This window comes from Scyliorhinus canicula, chromosome 1 (genome assembly GCF_902713615.1).
Source record: "Scyliorhinus canicula chromosome 1, sScyCan1.1, whole genome shotgun sequence".
Lineage (NCBI taxonomy): Eukaryota > Metazoa > Chordata > Chondrichthyes > Carcharhiniformes > Scyliorhinidae > Scyliorhinus > Scyliorhinus canicula.
Genome location: NC_052146.1, coordinates 168,346,056 through 168,363,532, shown reverse-complemented (window position 1 = coordinate 168,363,532; position 17,477 = coordinate 168,346,056). Strand labels below are relative to the sequence as shown.

The 17,477-nt window shown below is 49.2% G+C and overlaps 1 protein-coding gene across 2 annotated transcripts in view; it reads left to right on the top strand.

Annotated features, from left to right (window-relative positions):
• tulp4a (TUB like protein 4a) overlaps positions 1–17,477 on the top strand; it is a 569,265-nt gene that overhangs the window by 379,994 nt on the left and 171,794 nt on the right. For both annotated transcript variants that reach the window (XM_038802363.1, XM_038802372.1), the window contains exon 11: positions 10,099–10,192. In XM_038802363.1, coding sequence (XP_038658291.1) covers positions 10,099–10,192 — 94 coding nt within the window. The remainder of the gene's footprint in view (positions 1–10,098; positions 10,193–17,477) is intronic.

Below are 17,477 nucleotides of genomic sequence, written 5' to 3'. Positions count from 1 at the left end.
TCTTCTTTATATTTCAGATTTTTATTCCAAAGGCCTTTTTTCGGAAGTTGGATATAGTCATTTGAGAGTTTGTGTGGATGGGGAAGGTGCCAAGGGTGGAGAGGGCCCTGCTGCAGAGGCACAAGGGGGTTGGCGCTACCAAACTTGTTGCATTACTATTTAATAGCAAATGTGGAGAAAGTGAGGTGGTGGTGGAAGGAGAGGGTATAAGATGGAAGAAGAGTCCTGTAGGGCGTCCAGCCTGAGGGCTATGGTGACGGCAGCGCTACCGCTGGCAGCAAGGAGATATACGGAGAGCCCGGTTTCACAGTGATGGAACCATCAATTCACTAGACACGTGCTTTAAGATATGAACAGTGGCTTTAATCTACATACAACAGAGCCAGCGTGTTCCACGTTGAACTCTCGATGAACTGAACGACTGGCTCTGAGCATTGGTATTTATACAGCAGTCCAGGGGGAGGAGTCGTGGGCGGAGCCAAGGGTGGAGCCCTGTACAAACTCCTAAGCATTCACAGCGCTACTCCCCCTAGTGGTCGGGCACACTGTCCGCTGCGATCTGCGGAGCACCGGGGTTGCAGCCTCTTGCGGTGGCTGGACGGGTGTTGTGGGTTGGGGTACGATGGCGGACTCCAGGGAAGATCTCGTCCGAGCTCCATACCCTTCTGGTTCGACTGGGGGCGCTGGGGGTTAGCCGGTGCGGGCGCGCAGAACAGGTGGAACAAGCTAGTGGGCTCGGGAGGGCGAGGAGGCGGCCTGGGTTGCGCGGAACCAATGCAGCGAACTAGTGGGCTCGGGAGCCCGAGGGGGCGGCTGGGTGGGGTGTAGGGTGAGGGGTGCATCTGTAGTGATAGAAGGGATGCTGGATCCGGCGGGTGCAAGGTCCCAGAAGGATACGGTGTCCTGACGGCTGTCAGGGAACTCGACGAAGGCGTACTGGGGGTTGTATTGAAGCAGGCGCACCTTCTCTACAAGGGGGTCGGTTTTGTGCGCCCTGACGTGCTTCCTGAGGAGTACAGGGCCCGGTGTCTTCAGCCATGCCGGAAGTGAGACCCCCGTGGTAGTGCCCTTGGAAAACCTAAAGAACCACTCGTGAGGGGTCTGATTGGTCGCTGTGTATAAGAGGGACCTGATAGCGTGGAGCGCGTCTGGGAGGACTTCCTGCCAATGGGAGACTTGGAGATTCCTGGACTGGAGGGTCAGTAGGACGGTCTTCCAGACCGTAGCATTCTCCCTCTCGACCTGCCCGTTCCCCCTGGGGTTGTAGCTGGTAGTCCTGCTCGAGGCGATGCCCTTGTCGAGCAGGCACTGACGTAGCAAGTCGCTCATGAAGGACGAACCCCGGTCGCTGTGCACGTAGCTGGTGAAACCAAACAGGGTGAAGATACTGTGCAGGGCCCTAATGACTGTGTGGGAGGTCATATCGGGGCGCGGGATAGCAAATGGGAAGCGGGAGAACTCATCTATGACGTTTAAGAAGTAAACGTTCCTGTTAGTTGAGGGGAGTGGCCCTTTGAAATCAATCGCGAGGCGTTCAAAGGGCCTAGAAGCCTTGACCAGGTGGGCCCTGTCTGGTCTATAGAAGTGCAGTCTGCACTCCGCACAGATCGGGCAGTCTCTGGTGACAGCTTTTACCTCCTCAGTGGAGAAAGGCAGATTTCGGGCTTTGATGTAGTGGGCGAGCCGGGTGACCCCCGGGTGGCAGAGGTCGTTGTGGATGACTTTCATGCGGTCGATCTGCGCGCTGGCGAATGTCCCGGGGGCTAGGGCATCTGGGGGCTCGTTGAGTTTCCCCGGTCGATACTTAATATCGCAGCTATAGGTGGAGAGTTTGATCCTCCACCGCAGGATTTTATTGTTTTTAATTTTGCCCCTTTGTGAGTTGTCAAACATAAAGGCAACCGATCGTTGGTCGGTGATGAGGGTGAACCTCCTACCTGCGAGGTAGTGCCTCCAGTGACGAATAGCCTCCACAATGGCTTGTGCTTCTTTTTCGACTGCCGAGTGTCGGAGTTCCGAAGCTGAGAGGGTACGGGAGAAAAATGCAACTGACCTTCCTGCCTGATTTAAGGTAGCTGCTAGAGCTACCTCTGAGGCGTCGCTCTCAACCTGAAATGGAGTGGATTCATCCACCGCCCACATGGCCGCCTTGGCAATGTCCTCCTTGATGCAGTTGAAGGCCTGCCGCGCCTCAGCTGGAAATAGTGTGGCCTTAAAGAGTGAGCGGGGTTTGTCCGCATATTGAGGGACCCACTTGGCGTAGTAGGAAAAGAAACCCAAGCACCGTTTGAGGGCCTTGGGACAATGAGGGAGGGGGAGTTCTAAGAGGGGGCTCATACGGCCCGGGTCTGGGCCCAGGGCTCCGTTTTCCACGACATAGCCGAGGATGGCTAGTCTGGTTGTGCGGAAAACGCATTTCTCCTTGTTATAAGTGAGGTTTAATTTCTGAGCCGTCTGGAGAAAACAGTAGAGGTTGGCGTCGTGGTCCTGCTGGTCATAGCCGCAGATGGTGACATTGTCCAAGTACGGAAACGTGGCACGCAGCCAGTACTGGTCCACCATTCGGTCCATTGCTCGTTGGAACATCGAAACCCCGTTAGTGACGCCGAAGGGGACCCAGAGGAAATGGAAGAGGCGGCCATCGGCCTCGAATGCCGTGTAGTGGCGGACCTCCGGGCGGATTGGGAGCTGGTGGTATGCAGACTTCAGATCCACCATGGAAAAGAGCCGATACTGGGCGATCTGGTTTACCATGTCTGCAATCCTGGGGAGGGGATACGCGTCAAGGAGCGTAAATCTATTTATGGTCTGACTATAGTCGACAACCATACAGAATTTTTCCCCGGTCTTGACGACCACCACCTGAGCGCTCCAGGGACTGTTGCTGGCATCTATGATCCCCTCACTGAGAAGCCTTCAGACCTCCGATCGGATGAACACCCTACCCTGCAGGCTGTACCGCCTGCTGCGAGTGGCTACGGGTTTACAGTCCGGGGTGAGGTTGGCAAAGAGAGGAGGGGGGAGATTCGCAACATGGCTAGGCTGCAGATAGTGAGTGGGGGTAGGGGACCGCCGAAATTGAGGGTTAGACTCTTGAGTTTACACTGGAAATCAAGGCCTAATAAGAGTGGGGCGCAGAGTTCGGGCAGGACGTAGAGCTGGAATTTGGCATAGCTAGCGCCTTGGATTGTGAGCGTCGCGGCGGTGTGCCCTTGGATCTGGACAGAGTGGGAGCCCGAAGCGAGTGAGATAGTTTGCCGCGCGGGGAAAACGGGGAGCGAACAGCGTCTTACCAGATCTGGGTGTGTGAAGCTCTTAGTGCTCCCGGAGTCGAAAAGGCAAGTGCTGTACCCGTTAATCTGGACCGTCGCCATCGAGTTTCGCAGATGCTTCGGGCGCGATTGGTCCAGAGTGACTGCGCTGAGTTGTGGGTCGTCGGCGGCTCGATCAGCTGTGCTGGAGTGGCCCCGTGATGACTGCCCTCTGGTTCGTAGTCGTCGCGGTGAGTTTCAGAGTTTGAAGGGGATGGATCCCAAGATGGCCGCTCCCATGAGTCGCTCATGGCCGGCCGCATGGAGGAGGATTGCCAAGATGGCTGTCCCCATGAGTCGCACATGGCCGGCCGCATGGAGGAGGATTGCCAAGATGGCCGCCCCCATGAGTCGCACATGTCGGGTGGGGGCGGAGTCGGCATACAGGCTGCAGCATTTCGGGGCCTGCGGGCCTGTGAATTCAGGGAACGAGTGCTTTGAGCCGTGGGAGGGTTAGAGGCTGGGGCTTTCTTCGCCAGACACACTCTGGCATAGTGTCCTTTTCGCCCGCAGCTGCTGCAGGTCGCGTTGCGGGCCGGGCAGTGCTGCCGCGAGTGCTGATCCTGGCCCCAGACTGGGGCAGCATTGTGGCTGGGTGGCGGCACGGCGCAGGCCTGGGGGAGTCGCTGGTCGGAGGCCCATGACGGGGTCGCTGGGTCCACGGGGAACGAGGTGAGGCTGCGGAAGGAGACCTCCATAGTGGTAGCAAGTTCAACAGTCGCTTCAAGATTTAGGGCCCCCTTTTCCAGCAGTCGTTGGCGCACGTAATTTGACCTAAGGCCCGCAACAAAGGCATCGCGTACAGCAAGTTCTCTATGTTCTGCCGCGGTAACCGCCTGGTAATTACAGTCACTAGATAAAGTTTTAAGCTCTCTCAGGAATTCTGCGAGCGATTCCGTAGGCCGCTGCCGGCGAGTAGTAAACACGTATCGCGCGTAGACCTCATTTACAGGCCTTACATACATTTTGTCGACTAGCGCTAGGGCTTCAGTATACGAACCGGCGCAGTTTAGTTGAGTAGAGATTCTGTGGCTCACCCTCGCGTGCAGTAGGCTCAGTTTCTGCTCCTCTGTTGTTTCGGCTGTGCTTGCTTCCGCCAGGTAGGCTTTAAAACACCGCAGCCAATGAGAAAAAATGTATTTTGCCTCTGCATCCTGCGGGTCGAGTTCCAGTCGCTCAGGCTTGAGGGCTGGTTCCATGATTGATCCTGACTGTTTCTTAAGTAGATTAAATTGATGGAACCATCAATTCACTAGACACGTGCTTTAAGATATGAATAGTGGTTCATACTTGTATCTACTTACAACAGAGCCAGCCTGTTCCACGTTGAACTCTCGATGAACTGAACGACTGGCTCTGAGCATTGGTATTTATACAGAAGTCCAGGGGGAGGAGTCGTGGGCGGAGCGAAGGGTGGAGCCCTGTACAAACTCCTAAGCATTCCCAGCGCTACTCCCCCTAGTGGTCGGGCAACGCAACTGCGCTTATCAATGCATGGTCTCATGTATATACAATACAGTGTGAATTACGGAGTTACATTGACCACACACAGTCCACAATTAGGATGTGAAAACAGCTCAGGAGACATTTTAGGATCGAGGAGATGTCGGTGTTAACGCCGTTTTGTGAGAATCACGGGTTTAAGCCGGGGAGATAGATGGTGTGCATAGAAAGTGGAGAGAGATGGGACTGGTGAGGGATTTGTATATGGAAGAGAGGTTTGCAAGCATAGAGGAGCTAATGGAATGGTAGGGCTTCTGAGGGAAAGTGAACTTAGGTATTTGCAAGTAAGGGACTTTGCATGGAAGGTGTTAAAAGGGTTTCCCAGGCTTCCGAGATTGCTCTTTTGGAACGGTTACTGCTTCCGGACATGAAAGGGGAAGGTAGGATTGGGAATATATATGGGTGGCTGGGAGAGCAGGGGCGTTTTCAGGTGGTGAGGATCAAGGAGAAATGGGAGGAGAAGTTGGGGGTGTGTGGAGATGGCTTGTGGAGTGAGGCACTGCATAGGGTGAATTCTACCTCCTCGTGTGCAAGGATGAGGTTGATACAGTTTAAAGTGATACACAGGGTGCACATGACTCGGGCGAGGATGAGTGGGTTCTTCCAGGGTGTGGCAGACAAGAGCAAGAAGTGTGGGCGAGGACCAGTGAACCATGCAGATATGTTCTGAGCTGTGAGAAGCTGGAGAGATACTGGTTGGGAGTGTTAGGGACACTAGCTAAGATTGTGGGGGTGGAAGTCGGGTCGGACCCTATGATGGCGATTTTAGGGATGTCGGAAAAGCCGGAGCTGATGGAGAGACGAAGGCCGACGTTCTGGCCTTCGCCTCTCTGATTGCCCAACAAAGAATTTTACTGGAACGGTGGTTGGCAACGCTGCCGTGGTGGCAGCCTGGCTGGAGGAACTATACGACTTCCTCCGGCTGGAGAAAATTTAAGTTTGAACTGAGGGGCTCAGCGGAGGGCTTTGAGATACCTTGGTGACTGTTCCTTGCCACATTTGAGGAGCTGTTTGTTGCGGGTCTGGGGGAGTGCGGAATGAAAAAGGGTGGAAAAGTTGTACAAACTGTAAACTGTGAGTTGGGGGGTGTGTTCCCTGGATTATTTATGTTTTGCAACTGTTTGAATAAATTTGGAATAAAATGCATTTTTTTAAAAAGGTGTTTGAAAGAGTGGAGTGGAGTTATTTGTTCGTGGTGCTGGAGAGGGTTAGCATTGGGCCTAAGTTTGTGGCATGGGTGAAATTGTTATATAAGGACCTGACAGCTTGTGTACGGACGAATAGTATGAATTTGGGTATTTTCTACTATTTCAGGGAACGAGGCAGGGAAGCCCCTTCTGTTTGCATTGGTGATTGACCCTTGGCCATTGCGCTGAGGGGTCTGGATTTATGGAGGGTACAGTGAAGGGGTGGGGTGGAGCACAGGGTGTCTCTACGCAGACAAACTGCTGCTGTTGTTATGGGAGAGGTGTTTTCAGAACCCCAAAATGTATCATGGAGTCCAACCAACCTTTAATGGATTGTTGCTTTTGAAGCACACGGCTTGTTCCCTTGGGGGAGGGGGGGGGGGATTACAATTTGGACACATGGTTTTAAAAACAAAACAATGTTTATCCCATGAACTCAACTTAACCTTTTAAAATAAACATTGGATCTCTTAACACCCCTGACTTGTGGAATTCTTGTGAACTTGTGGAGCCTGTGGAATTCATTGCCGCAGAGTGCAGTGGAGGCCGGGACGCTAAATGGCTTCAAGGCAGAGATAGATAAATTCTTGATGTCGCGAGGAATTAAGGGCTATGGGGAGAATGCTGGGAGGTGGAGTTGAAATGCCCATCAGCCATGATTGAATGGCGGAGTGGACTCGATGGGCCGAATGGCCTTACTTCCACTCCTATGTCTTATGGTCTTATGGACTTCAAAGATAACCCCGGAAATAATACAACACTACCCAATCCTGCAAACTGTTCTTCTAAACCTCAAAAAGACTTCAACCCTTCAAAAATCGGAGCACAACAGGTTACATTCAATATATTCATAGTCTTTGGATTTGCAGAAATCACCAGACCAGCTCTTTTCCTTCCTGCAGCTCTCAGCAAACCAGCCAGCCACTTTTCAGCTGCTCTCTCAAACTGAAACTAAAAACTTCAAAATGGCTGAGCTAAAAGCCCAGCTCCACCCACACTCTGGCATCACTGCATTTCTTAAAGGTACATTGCTTAAACATCCATTTCTTAAAGGCACTCTCACATGACACTGTACATCTCGGACCTGGCTCGTTGGTGGGGGGACATAATGGGGTTGCTAAGGACATTTGGGGCGTTTTCGAGTCAGTAGTTAAATTTAGGGAAGAGCAAATGTTTTGTGGTCTCTTCTCCAGGTGCGGGAGTGGGAGGGCTGCCATTCCAGATCGCGACAATTCATTTTAGATATTTGGAGGGGGGCAGGTGGCACTATACTGGGCATGACTTGTAAGCTTAATTTCAAGAACCTGGTGCGGAGTGTGAAGGAGGACTGGGTAAGATGGGATAGTCTCCCCTTGTCACTGGCAGGTCGGGTGCAGGCAGTAAAAATTAACATTTTGCCAAGGTTCCTGTTTCTGTTCCAATGTCTGCCAAAGTTATTTATTCAAGGAGTGGACAGGCTAGTCTCTTTTTTGTGGGCAGGGAATATAGCCTGGATAAGGAAGGCAGTGCTCCAAAGGGGGTGGCAGTTGGGGGGCTTGCTCTTCTGAACTTGTTACTCTATTACTGAACGACCAATGTGGAGAGGGCACCAGGCTGGATTAGAGAGACAGAGGCTTTATGGGTGCGGATGAAGGCGGGTTCTTGTAAAGGGTTGCGGGTGCTGGCAACGGCGCTACTACCGTTCACCCCGGGGAAGTACTCGGATAGTCCTGTGGTGGCTAATGTTTTGGGGGCAATTCTGGCACCACTTCAAGTTGAGGGCAGGTTCGAGGGTGATGACGATAAGAGGGAATCATGAGTTTGAGCCAGAGAGGATGGATGATTCTGGGGATCAAAAAACAAAGAAAATTACAGCACAGGAACAGGCCCTTCGACCCTCCCAGCCTGTGCCAATCCAGATACTTTATCTAAACCTGTCACCTATTTTCCAAGGATCTACTTCCCTCTGTTCCCCACCCATTCATATATCTGTGTAGATGCATCTTAAATGATGCTATCGTGCCCGCCTCTACCACCTCCGCTGGCAAAGCATTCCAGGCACCCACCACCCTCTGCGTAAAACACTTTCCATGCACATCTCCCTTAAACTTTCCCCCTCTCACCTTGAAATCGTGACCCCTTGTAATTGACACTCCCACTCTTGGAAAATGCTTGTTGCTATCCATCCTGTCCATACCTCTCATAATTTTGTCGACCTCAATCAGGTCCCCCCTCAACCTCCGTCTTTCCAACAAAAACAATCCTAATCTACTCAACCTTTCTTCATAGCTAGCACCCTCCATACCAGGCAACATCCTGGTGAACCTCCTCTGCACCCTCTCTAAAGCATCCACATCCTTCTGTAATGTGGCGACCAGAACGGCACGCAGTATTCCAAATCGAAGGAGAAAAGGGTAAAAGAGATGAAGGATCTCTTTTTGGAGGGGCAGTTCGCAAGCTTGGAGGAGTTGGGAGTGAAGTATGGGCTCTAGAGTGAAGAGGGCTTCAGGTATATGCAGGTGTGGAATTTCACAAGAAAGGTCTTCCCGAAACATTCCGGTGACACCACCATCCTCATTGTTGGAGGAGGGTGCTGTCAGTATGGGGTACTGGAGAGTGGGGTCGCATTGGCGTTCTACAGCAGGATTATGGAGGACAACATGGAGTCCATGGGAGGGATTAAGTCCAAGTGGGGAGAAAGAGTTGGGAATGGTGTTGGAGGAAGGATTGTGGTGCGAAGTTGCTGTGAAGGGTTAATGCCTCGACCTTGTGGGCGAGGCTGGGGTTGATTCAATTATAAGTTGTGTTAATGGGCGCATTTAATGAAGGCAAGGATGAGCTGGCTGTTTGATGGGGTGGAGGATAGCTGCGAATGGTGTGGGAGAATCCCAGCCAATCATGTCCATATGTTCTGGTCCTGCCCGAAGTTGGAGAAATTTTGGGGATCATTTTTCAGCACCATGCCTGAGGTTCTGCACGTGGATTTGGAGCCAGGTCCCCTGGAGGCCATACTTGCGGTGTCAGATCTACTGGAGCTGCAGACGGGTGCAGGGGCAGGTGTTTTAGCCTTCGCCTCATTGATTGCTCGCAGGCAGGTTTGTTTGGTGGATTCACCTTCTCCCCCCTGTGCCTCAGAGCATTTGGAGAAGGTGAAATTTACTCTGAGAGGGACAGATGAGGGGTTCCACCAGAAATGGGGATTATTTATCTTACATTTTGCGTATCTGGTTGGCGGCACTGTGGCGCAGTGGCTAGCCCTGCTGTGTCACAGTGCCAAGGACCCAGGTTCAATCCCGGCCCCGAGTCTTCATGGGTCTCACCACCACAACCCAAAGATGTTCCGGTTCAGGTGGATTGGCCACAATAAATTGCCCCTTAATTGGAAAAAAATAATTGGGTACTCTAAATATAAAAAATATATATTGGGGATCTGGCTGACATCGTCTATAATTCCCAATTTTCTCTCTACCTCCCTTTTTAAATTAGCTACCCTCCAATCTGGTTTAGCTAGTGGGCTAGACAGCTGGTTTGTGATGCAGAACAAGACCAGCAGCGCGGGTTCAATTCCCGTGCCAGCGTCCCCGAACAGATGCCAGAATGTAGCGACTAGAGGCTTTTCACAGTAACTTCACACTTGTGAAAATAAAAGGTTATTATTATTAGAACAAGGCCAGCAGCACGGGTTCAATTCCCATACCGGCTAAGAATTCTGAATTCTCCCTCTGTGTATTCGAACAGGCGGCGGAGTGTGGCTTTTCACAGTTACTTCATTGCAATGTTAATGTAAGCCTACTTGTGACAATAAAAATGATTTACTTATTTACTTATTTATTTGATTATCTATAGTCACTGTTCCAGAGTTTATAGAATCCTGGAAGATGGCCACCAATGCACCCACTATTTCTACAGATGCTTCCTTATGTACTTTAAGACATAGATTTATCAGGCCATGGAGATCATCAATTCCCCCAACGCCATTTCTCTACCCTGCGTTCCCTAAACATTTCTGTTGTGTCCTCATTTGTGAAGACAGAACCAAAGCATATATTTAGTTGCTCAGCCATTTCTTTGTCCCCCATTACAGCATTTTGAAAGAAAGTGTACTTGTTTTTTTTCAGCACAACTATCTTGCTCAAGTCACATCTAACATCTGGGGGACAAAATTCAAGATTGTGGGACTGGCTTCATTTCTACCAAGTAATCTGGGTGCAGGTATGAATTCATACATTGACATGCTGCATAGGAGCAGGTTTGGGATTTTAACAAATTCTTTCACGGGATGTGGGCATAGGCCAGCATTTCTGAACACATTATTAATGGAATGAATAATATGTTACTCCAAATTACATGCCTTATAAAACAAAATAAGATCTAATAGCTATTAAATTAATTCTCACAATGTGCTATAATGGCAGTATGTAGACATACCTGCAGAGTTAAAAGTGCCACTGGTCAATTCCCTTCGGCGAGGTTGTGACTGGAATGGAGCAGACAGATACATCCCCTGCGACTATCCGCAGAGGTCACATGAGTAAGATTATGACATAACAGACATCACTGGATTGATATAATGCATGAATACATTGCCTTGCATAAGTATGGAGGCAGTAGTTGCAGTGCCACTTGCATTTGCAGAACAGGCAAGATGTAGAGACAGGAAAATATGTGAAGGTGGAGAAAAATTAGGACACTCTTTAACAGGCCCTACTCATGAAGATCATATGGGAGTGCCAAGCTTAAGTTGTGATGGACAGGAGGATGTGCCTCAGGTGGTTTTGCTTCATCAAAGACATCGTGACGGAGTTCAGCCACCTCCTTTACAAAACATGGATCTTCAATCAGAATGGGGGCAGCATTATAACCCGGCCGGAGGCCACGAGGTCTGCAACATTAGAGTCGCTGTGGCCTCACCTGAATATAATCTGAATATAATGGAGCTAGACCCTTAATCCAAGGGTCTCATGGGACATAAATACCCCGACCGGAGTGTGGATCGGGCGTTTGGAGACACTTCAGGGAGTCGGAATTGTAATATAGTAGGTAAAATAAATATTTGAGTTTTCTTCCAGTCACCGCTTCCCTGGAACTTTTACAGGCAGCCTTCCCGTTCTTTGAAAATAACTGGTTAGCACTATTCCCTCTCAGCCCAGGGATCGAGTTTGATTCCTGCCTTGGGTAACTGTCTGGGTGGAGTTTGCACATTCATAGAACGATACAGTGCAGTACAGGCCCTTCGGCCCTCGATGTTGCACCGACATTCTCCCAGTGTTTGCGTGGGTGTTCAGGTTTCCTCCCACAATCCAAAGATATGCAGGTTAGGTGGATTGGCCGCATGAATTGCCCCTTAGTGACCAAAGATGTGCTGGTTAGGTGGATTCACCATGCTGGGTTACAGGGATTGGGCAGGGGAGTGGAACTGGATTCTTTCAAATGTGCAGACTTAATGAGCTGAATGGCCTGCACTGTAGTGATTCTATGGTCTATGAAAATACAGCCAGCCTTTCATAGTTTGCAATTGATTCCTTCCAGCAGCAGTCTGTGACAATAGCAACATGCCACAATTCACAGAAGTAACCGGGAGGGTGGTGGGCACTCTAACCCTTACAAACCTCCCACCCACTCCTCCACAAGAGGGAATTCCGGAATAAAAGGGCACATTATTTCACCTGTATAGTGGGTTACCCGATTGTGTGAGAAGCAATTGACTGCATACATGTGGCAGTTCTCCAGAAAGCAACAAGGGCTACAGATTTGTTATGTGACCCACAGCAAGAAATACATCTTAATGAATGCCTGCTATCCTTGCAGCATCCATGATGCTTTTATCCTGCAGCAGTCAGCAATTTTGACTATCCTTAGGACTACAAGATTTGATGACAGAGGATACCCTGTTTACATATGGCACATAGCCCCTTTCTGCCATTCCACCACAAGGTAAAAGGGCCTTCGGTGAGGTGTGAGTCAGGTAGTCATGTTTTACAGCACAGAAAGAGGCCCGTTGCCCATTGTGCCTGTGCTAGACATCAAACACCTATCCTTTTTAAAAATGTTTTCATAGACTTTCACATTTTATGTTTCACACTTCAGCTCATAACTTAAATTACATGTTGCACACCCACGCAAAGCAAAACGGAAAGAGAAACGAAACAGGTGAAGTTATAAAACAAGAAAATAGAAAACAAAAGAAAACAAAGATAAAAGGGAAGACAAAGACAATCAGAAATAGAACATTACAGCACAGTACGGGCCCTTCGGCCCTCGATGTTGCGCCGACCTGTGAAACCATCTGAAGCCTATCTGACCTACACTATTCCATTTTCATCCATGTGTCTATCCAGTGACCACTTAAATGCCCTTAAAGTTGGCGAGTCTACTACTGTTGCAGGCAGGGCATTCCATACCCCTACTACTCTCTGAGTAAAGAAACTGCCTCTGACATCTGTCCTATATCTACCACCCCTCAATTTAAAGCTATGTCCCCTCGTGTTGGTCATCACCATCCGAGGAAAAAGACTCTCACTGTCCACCCTATCTAACCCTCTGACTATCTTATATGTCTCTATTAAGTCACCTCTCAGCCTTCTCCTCTCTAACGAAAACAACCTCAAGTCCCTGAGCCTTTCCTCGTAAGACCTTCCCTCCATACCAGGCAACATCCTAGTAAATCTCCTCTGAACCCTTTCCAAAGCTTCCACATTCTTCCTATAATGTGGTGACCAGAACGGCAAGCAGTACTCCAGGAGCGGCCGCACCAGAGTTATGTACAGCTGCAGCATGACCTAGTGGCTCCGAAACTCAATCCCCCTACTGATAAAGACTAGCACACCATATGCCTTCTTAACAGCCCTATTAACCTGGGTGGCAACTTTCAGGGATTTATGTACCTGGATGCCGAGATCTCTCTGTTCATCTACACTACCAAGGATCTTGCCATTAGCCCAGTGCTCTGCATTCCTGTTACTCCTTCCAAAGTGAACCACCTCACACTTTTCCGCATTAAACTCCATCTGCCACCTCTCAGCCCAGCTCTGCAGCTTATCTATGTCCCTCTGTATCCTATAATATCCTTCAGCACTATCCACAACTCCACCAACCTTCGTGTCATCTGCAAATTTACTAACCCATCCTTCTACACCCTCTTCCAGGTCATTTATAAAAATGACAAACAGCAGTGGCCCCAAAACAGATCCTTGCGGTACACCACTAGTAACTGAACTCCAGGATGAACATTTGCCATCAACCACCACCCTCTGTCTTCTTTCAGCTAGCCAATTACTGATCCAAACCGCTAAATTACCTTCAATCCCATACTTCCTTATCTTCTGCAATAGCCTACCGTGGGGAACCTTATCAAACGCCTTACTGAAATCCATATACACCACATCAACAGCTTTACCCTGATCCACCTGTTTGGTCACCTTCTCAAAAAACTCAATAAGATTTGTGAGGCATGACCTACCCTTCACAAAACCGTGTTGGCTATCGCTAATCAACTTGTTCTTTTCAAGATGATTATAAACCCTATCTCTTATAACCTTTTCCAACATTTTACCCACAACCGAAGTGAGGCTCACAGATCTATAATTACCAGGGTTGTCTCTACTCCCCTTCTTGAAGAAGGGGACAACATTTGCTATCCTCCAGTCTTCCGGCACTATTCCTGTCGACAAAGACGACATAAAGATCAAGGATCTTCACATATATTCACAAATCCTCACATATATTTACAGACACTTGCCTCCTCTCCTGCTGCGGCCATGGACACCTTTCACCAGTCTGCCAGTGTGGCCCGAGAACCTATTTACAGGTGCGTCTATATTTACCCTGGTTTTCAGCTTGCCCTCGGAGCCTGCCCCCTGCAGTTTCGTCCCTGTCCCGCACGACTACTTCACGCGCTTTCGTTTTCCTCCCTCCCTCCCCTTCTTCTTCATGGCTATGAACGGCTTCCATGTCCTGTGAGCACAGTAAGAAGTCTTATAACGCCAGGTTAAAGTCCAACAGGTTTGTTTCAAATCACTAGCTTTTGGAGCACTGCTCCTTCCTCAGGTGAATGAAGAGGTAGATGTAGTGATATGCATCACTGTATGTACACAAGGGGTTAATGTAAATACACCACAACTAAGTAATCACTAGAGGGAGCAAACTGGAAGTCAAGGGTCACTCTTCACAGGAAGGGCAGCTGGTGAGCAGGACACAGACAGACAGCTCAGATGTAACATATAGTGTAAGCGCTGAAGAGAGAACGAACTTACACAATAAAGCATCTACTTCAACTGTAAGACTACGATCTTTATTCAATCACAATGTATCATGGTACCAGAGACTTCAGAACGCTTAGTAGAAGATTACACAAGATGCAGACAAAGAAAGATCCGGAATGTACCGGACATTCGACGTGGGGAGACTTCGCTGAGTTGATGAAACTCGTTGGAACTCCACCACAGCTGAAAACAACCGGTAAATTTCTAATGGAAAATTTCTAAACAAATGTTCGAACTATATATCGTAGTTAATGATTTGAGCACGCCCTCGGAAGAAACGGAAATAGCACTGCTACCAGCAGGACATGAAGCTGGAGAAATCTATAACTGCTTTAATTACTTGAAAGGTGAAGACAACACCAAAGTAGAAGTAATACTCAAAAAATTTGAAGATCACTGTAACACCAGTATCAATGCTGCTTTATGACATTCAATGCTCGGAGACCAAATTGCACAGGAAATGAGCGATGCGAAACTCAAGCAATCATTATCAGAACTGAAAGGTTTGGGCAGGAGGGTCAGCTGAGGGGGCTGCCGTTTAGGTTACTAGGGGACAGTTTTAGATACTTAGGGATACAGTTGGCGCAGGTCTGGGGCCGGTTCCACAAGTTGAACTTATCTCGGTTGGTGGAGCAAATGAGGCTCGAGTTCCGGAGGTGGGATGCGCTCCCACTGACACTAGCGGTGAGAGTACAGACGGTTAAAATGATGATCCTCCCAAGATTCCTGTTCGTATTCCAGTGTCTCCCCATTTTCATTCCACGGCCCTCCTTTAAGAAGGTCAGTAAAATGATTATGGGATTTGTGTGGGTGGAAAAGTCCCCACGGGTGAAGAGTGTGATGCTCAAGAGGAACTGAGGGGAAGGGGGGCTGACACTGCCAAACTTTATTAATTACTACTGGGCGGCTAACATAGCTATGATAAGGAAGTGGATGGTGGGTGCAGGGTCGGTTTGGGGGCGGATGGAGGCCGCTTCGTGCAGGGGAAACAGTCTGGCAGCCCTGGTTACGGCGCCCCTGCTGCTCCCGCCGGCACAGTACTCCAGCCCTATAGTGGTGGCGACTTTGCGGCTCTGGGGCCAATGGAGAAGGCATGTGGGGGAAGTGAGAGTATCAGTTTGGTCCCCAATTTGGGACAATCACCGGTTTGCCCCAGGGAATATGCACGGTGGGTTCCGAACATGGTGGAGGGCTAGGATTGAGAGGATGGGTATCTGTTCTTGGAAGGGAGCTTCCCGAGGAGAAATTTGGGCTGGCGAGAAGGAATGATTTCAGGTACTTGCAGGTTTGGGACTTTCTACGCAGACAGATTCCATCCTTCCCACACCTGCCACTTAGGGGGATCCAGGACAGGGTAGTGTCCAGTGGATGGGTGGGGGAGGGGAGGATCTCCGATATATACAAAGAACTTACGGGGCAGAGGAGATGCAGAGCGAGAAGCTAAAGCTTAAGTGGGAAGAGGAGCTCGGAGGTGAGGTAGAAGAGGGCTTATGGGCGGAGGCGTTGAGCAGGGTTAACGCGACTGCAACATGCGCTTGACTCAGCCTGATTCAATTCAAGGCCATCCAACGGGCCCACATGACAATGGCCTGGATGAGTAAATTCTTCGGACTGGAGGACAGGTGCGCCAGATGTGCGGGAGGACCAGCGAACCATGTCCACATGTTCTGGGCATGTTCAAAACTCGAGGTACTGGCAGGGATTCGCGGATGTTATGTCCCGGGTACTGAAAACAAGGGTGGTGATGAGTCCAGAGGTGGCAATTTTTGGGGTTTCGGAGGACTCGGGAGTCCAGGAGGAGAGAGATGCTGACATTTTCGCCTTTGTCTCCCTGGTAGACCGGCGACGAATTCTGCTGGCATGGAGGGACTCAAAGCCCACGAAGTCGGAGGCCTGGCTATCGGATATGGCCAGTATGAAGTAAATTAAGTTTGCTCTGAGAGGGTCACTGTCAGGGTTTGCCCGGAGGTGGCAACCGTTTATTGACTTCTTTGCGGATAATTAATCATCAGTGGGGGGGGGGGGGGGGGGGGGGGGGGGGGGTGGGGGGGGGTTAGGGCAACATACATTGGGGGGGTAGTTAGGCGGACCCTTGTAGAAAGGGAGCTGTTTTTAGCACTGTTGATTATTCTTTACCCATGGTTTTGTATTGTTTACTATGCCAAAATGCCTCAACAAAATTGTTTATCAAAAAAAAAGAACTGAAAGATTTAACGCTGGAAATCGCAATTGAAAAGTGCAGATTGCAAGAAAGAAATAACATTAAGTCCTTACCAAGAAAGTACACCGAAAAAGTTCTTCTCCACGGTCCTAAAGCAGTTAAAATGATGTTTGAGCACATTTTAAACTGCCCGGGGAACAAAAGACGCAAATCTGCTTCTGCGTATGCACAGGAAACCGCACGCCCACTTAAAGGGGAAATCCCCGTAAAATAACAAACATGACTCTTTAAGGCACAAAACCAAAATATTCAACCTCGAAAAGGCGCAACATTGCCTGAACTTCTACCAGCAGTTGTAAATAACGTTTGCAGCACCCTGGAAGAAGCAGTTTGCACCACCCAAAGTGAAGAGCACAATGACAAATCCGAAACAACAAAAGATTATTGGTATATTGAAGACTACTACTCAGACATGGCTGAGTTGTTCGGACATGATCATGAAAGCATCAGCAACCCGGTTGAAAAGCTCAATACGACTCTACTCATGGTAGATGAATCCAACACCATGATGCAGTGGCAGATCGTTGATACATTGGATGACAGCAACCTGTCGAATGGCCAAGATCAATGCATCATCAGATCATTCTCACAATCCTCAAGAAGAAACGCTCAATGAAACATCAGATACCACAAAGGACACGGATACCAATAACTTTGAGAATGACTCAAATTATCCACAAAGAACAGTCATTGAGCACAATGCAAACGACAAGAACAAAAACAAGAACAACAACAAGAACGAAAACAACAAAAACAGCAACAACAAGCACGACAAAAGCAACAACAGGAACAACAACGAAAACAACAAAGACAGAAATGACAGAAACAACAACAATGAAACAACGACCTGTATAACATGGTACAACTCTGCACATGAAGGACAATGCAACAGCACACTCCAAAACAATGACAAGAGTACAAACATACCATGGCATGACAACAAGTCTCACAAATTCACATTTACTCCAGAACAAACAAGCACACCAGCTTTCAAGGCAGATGACACACTAAATCG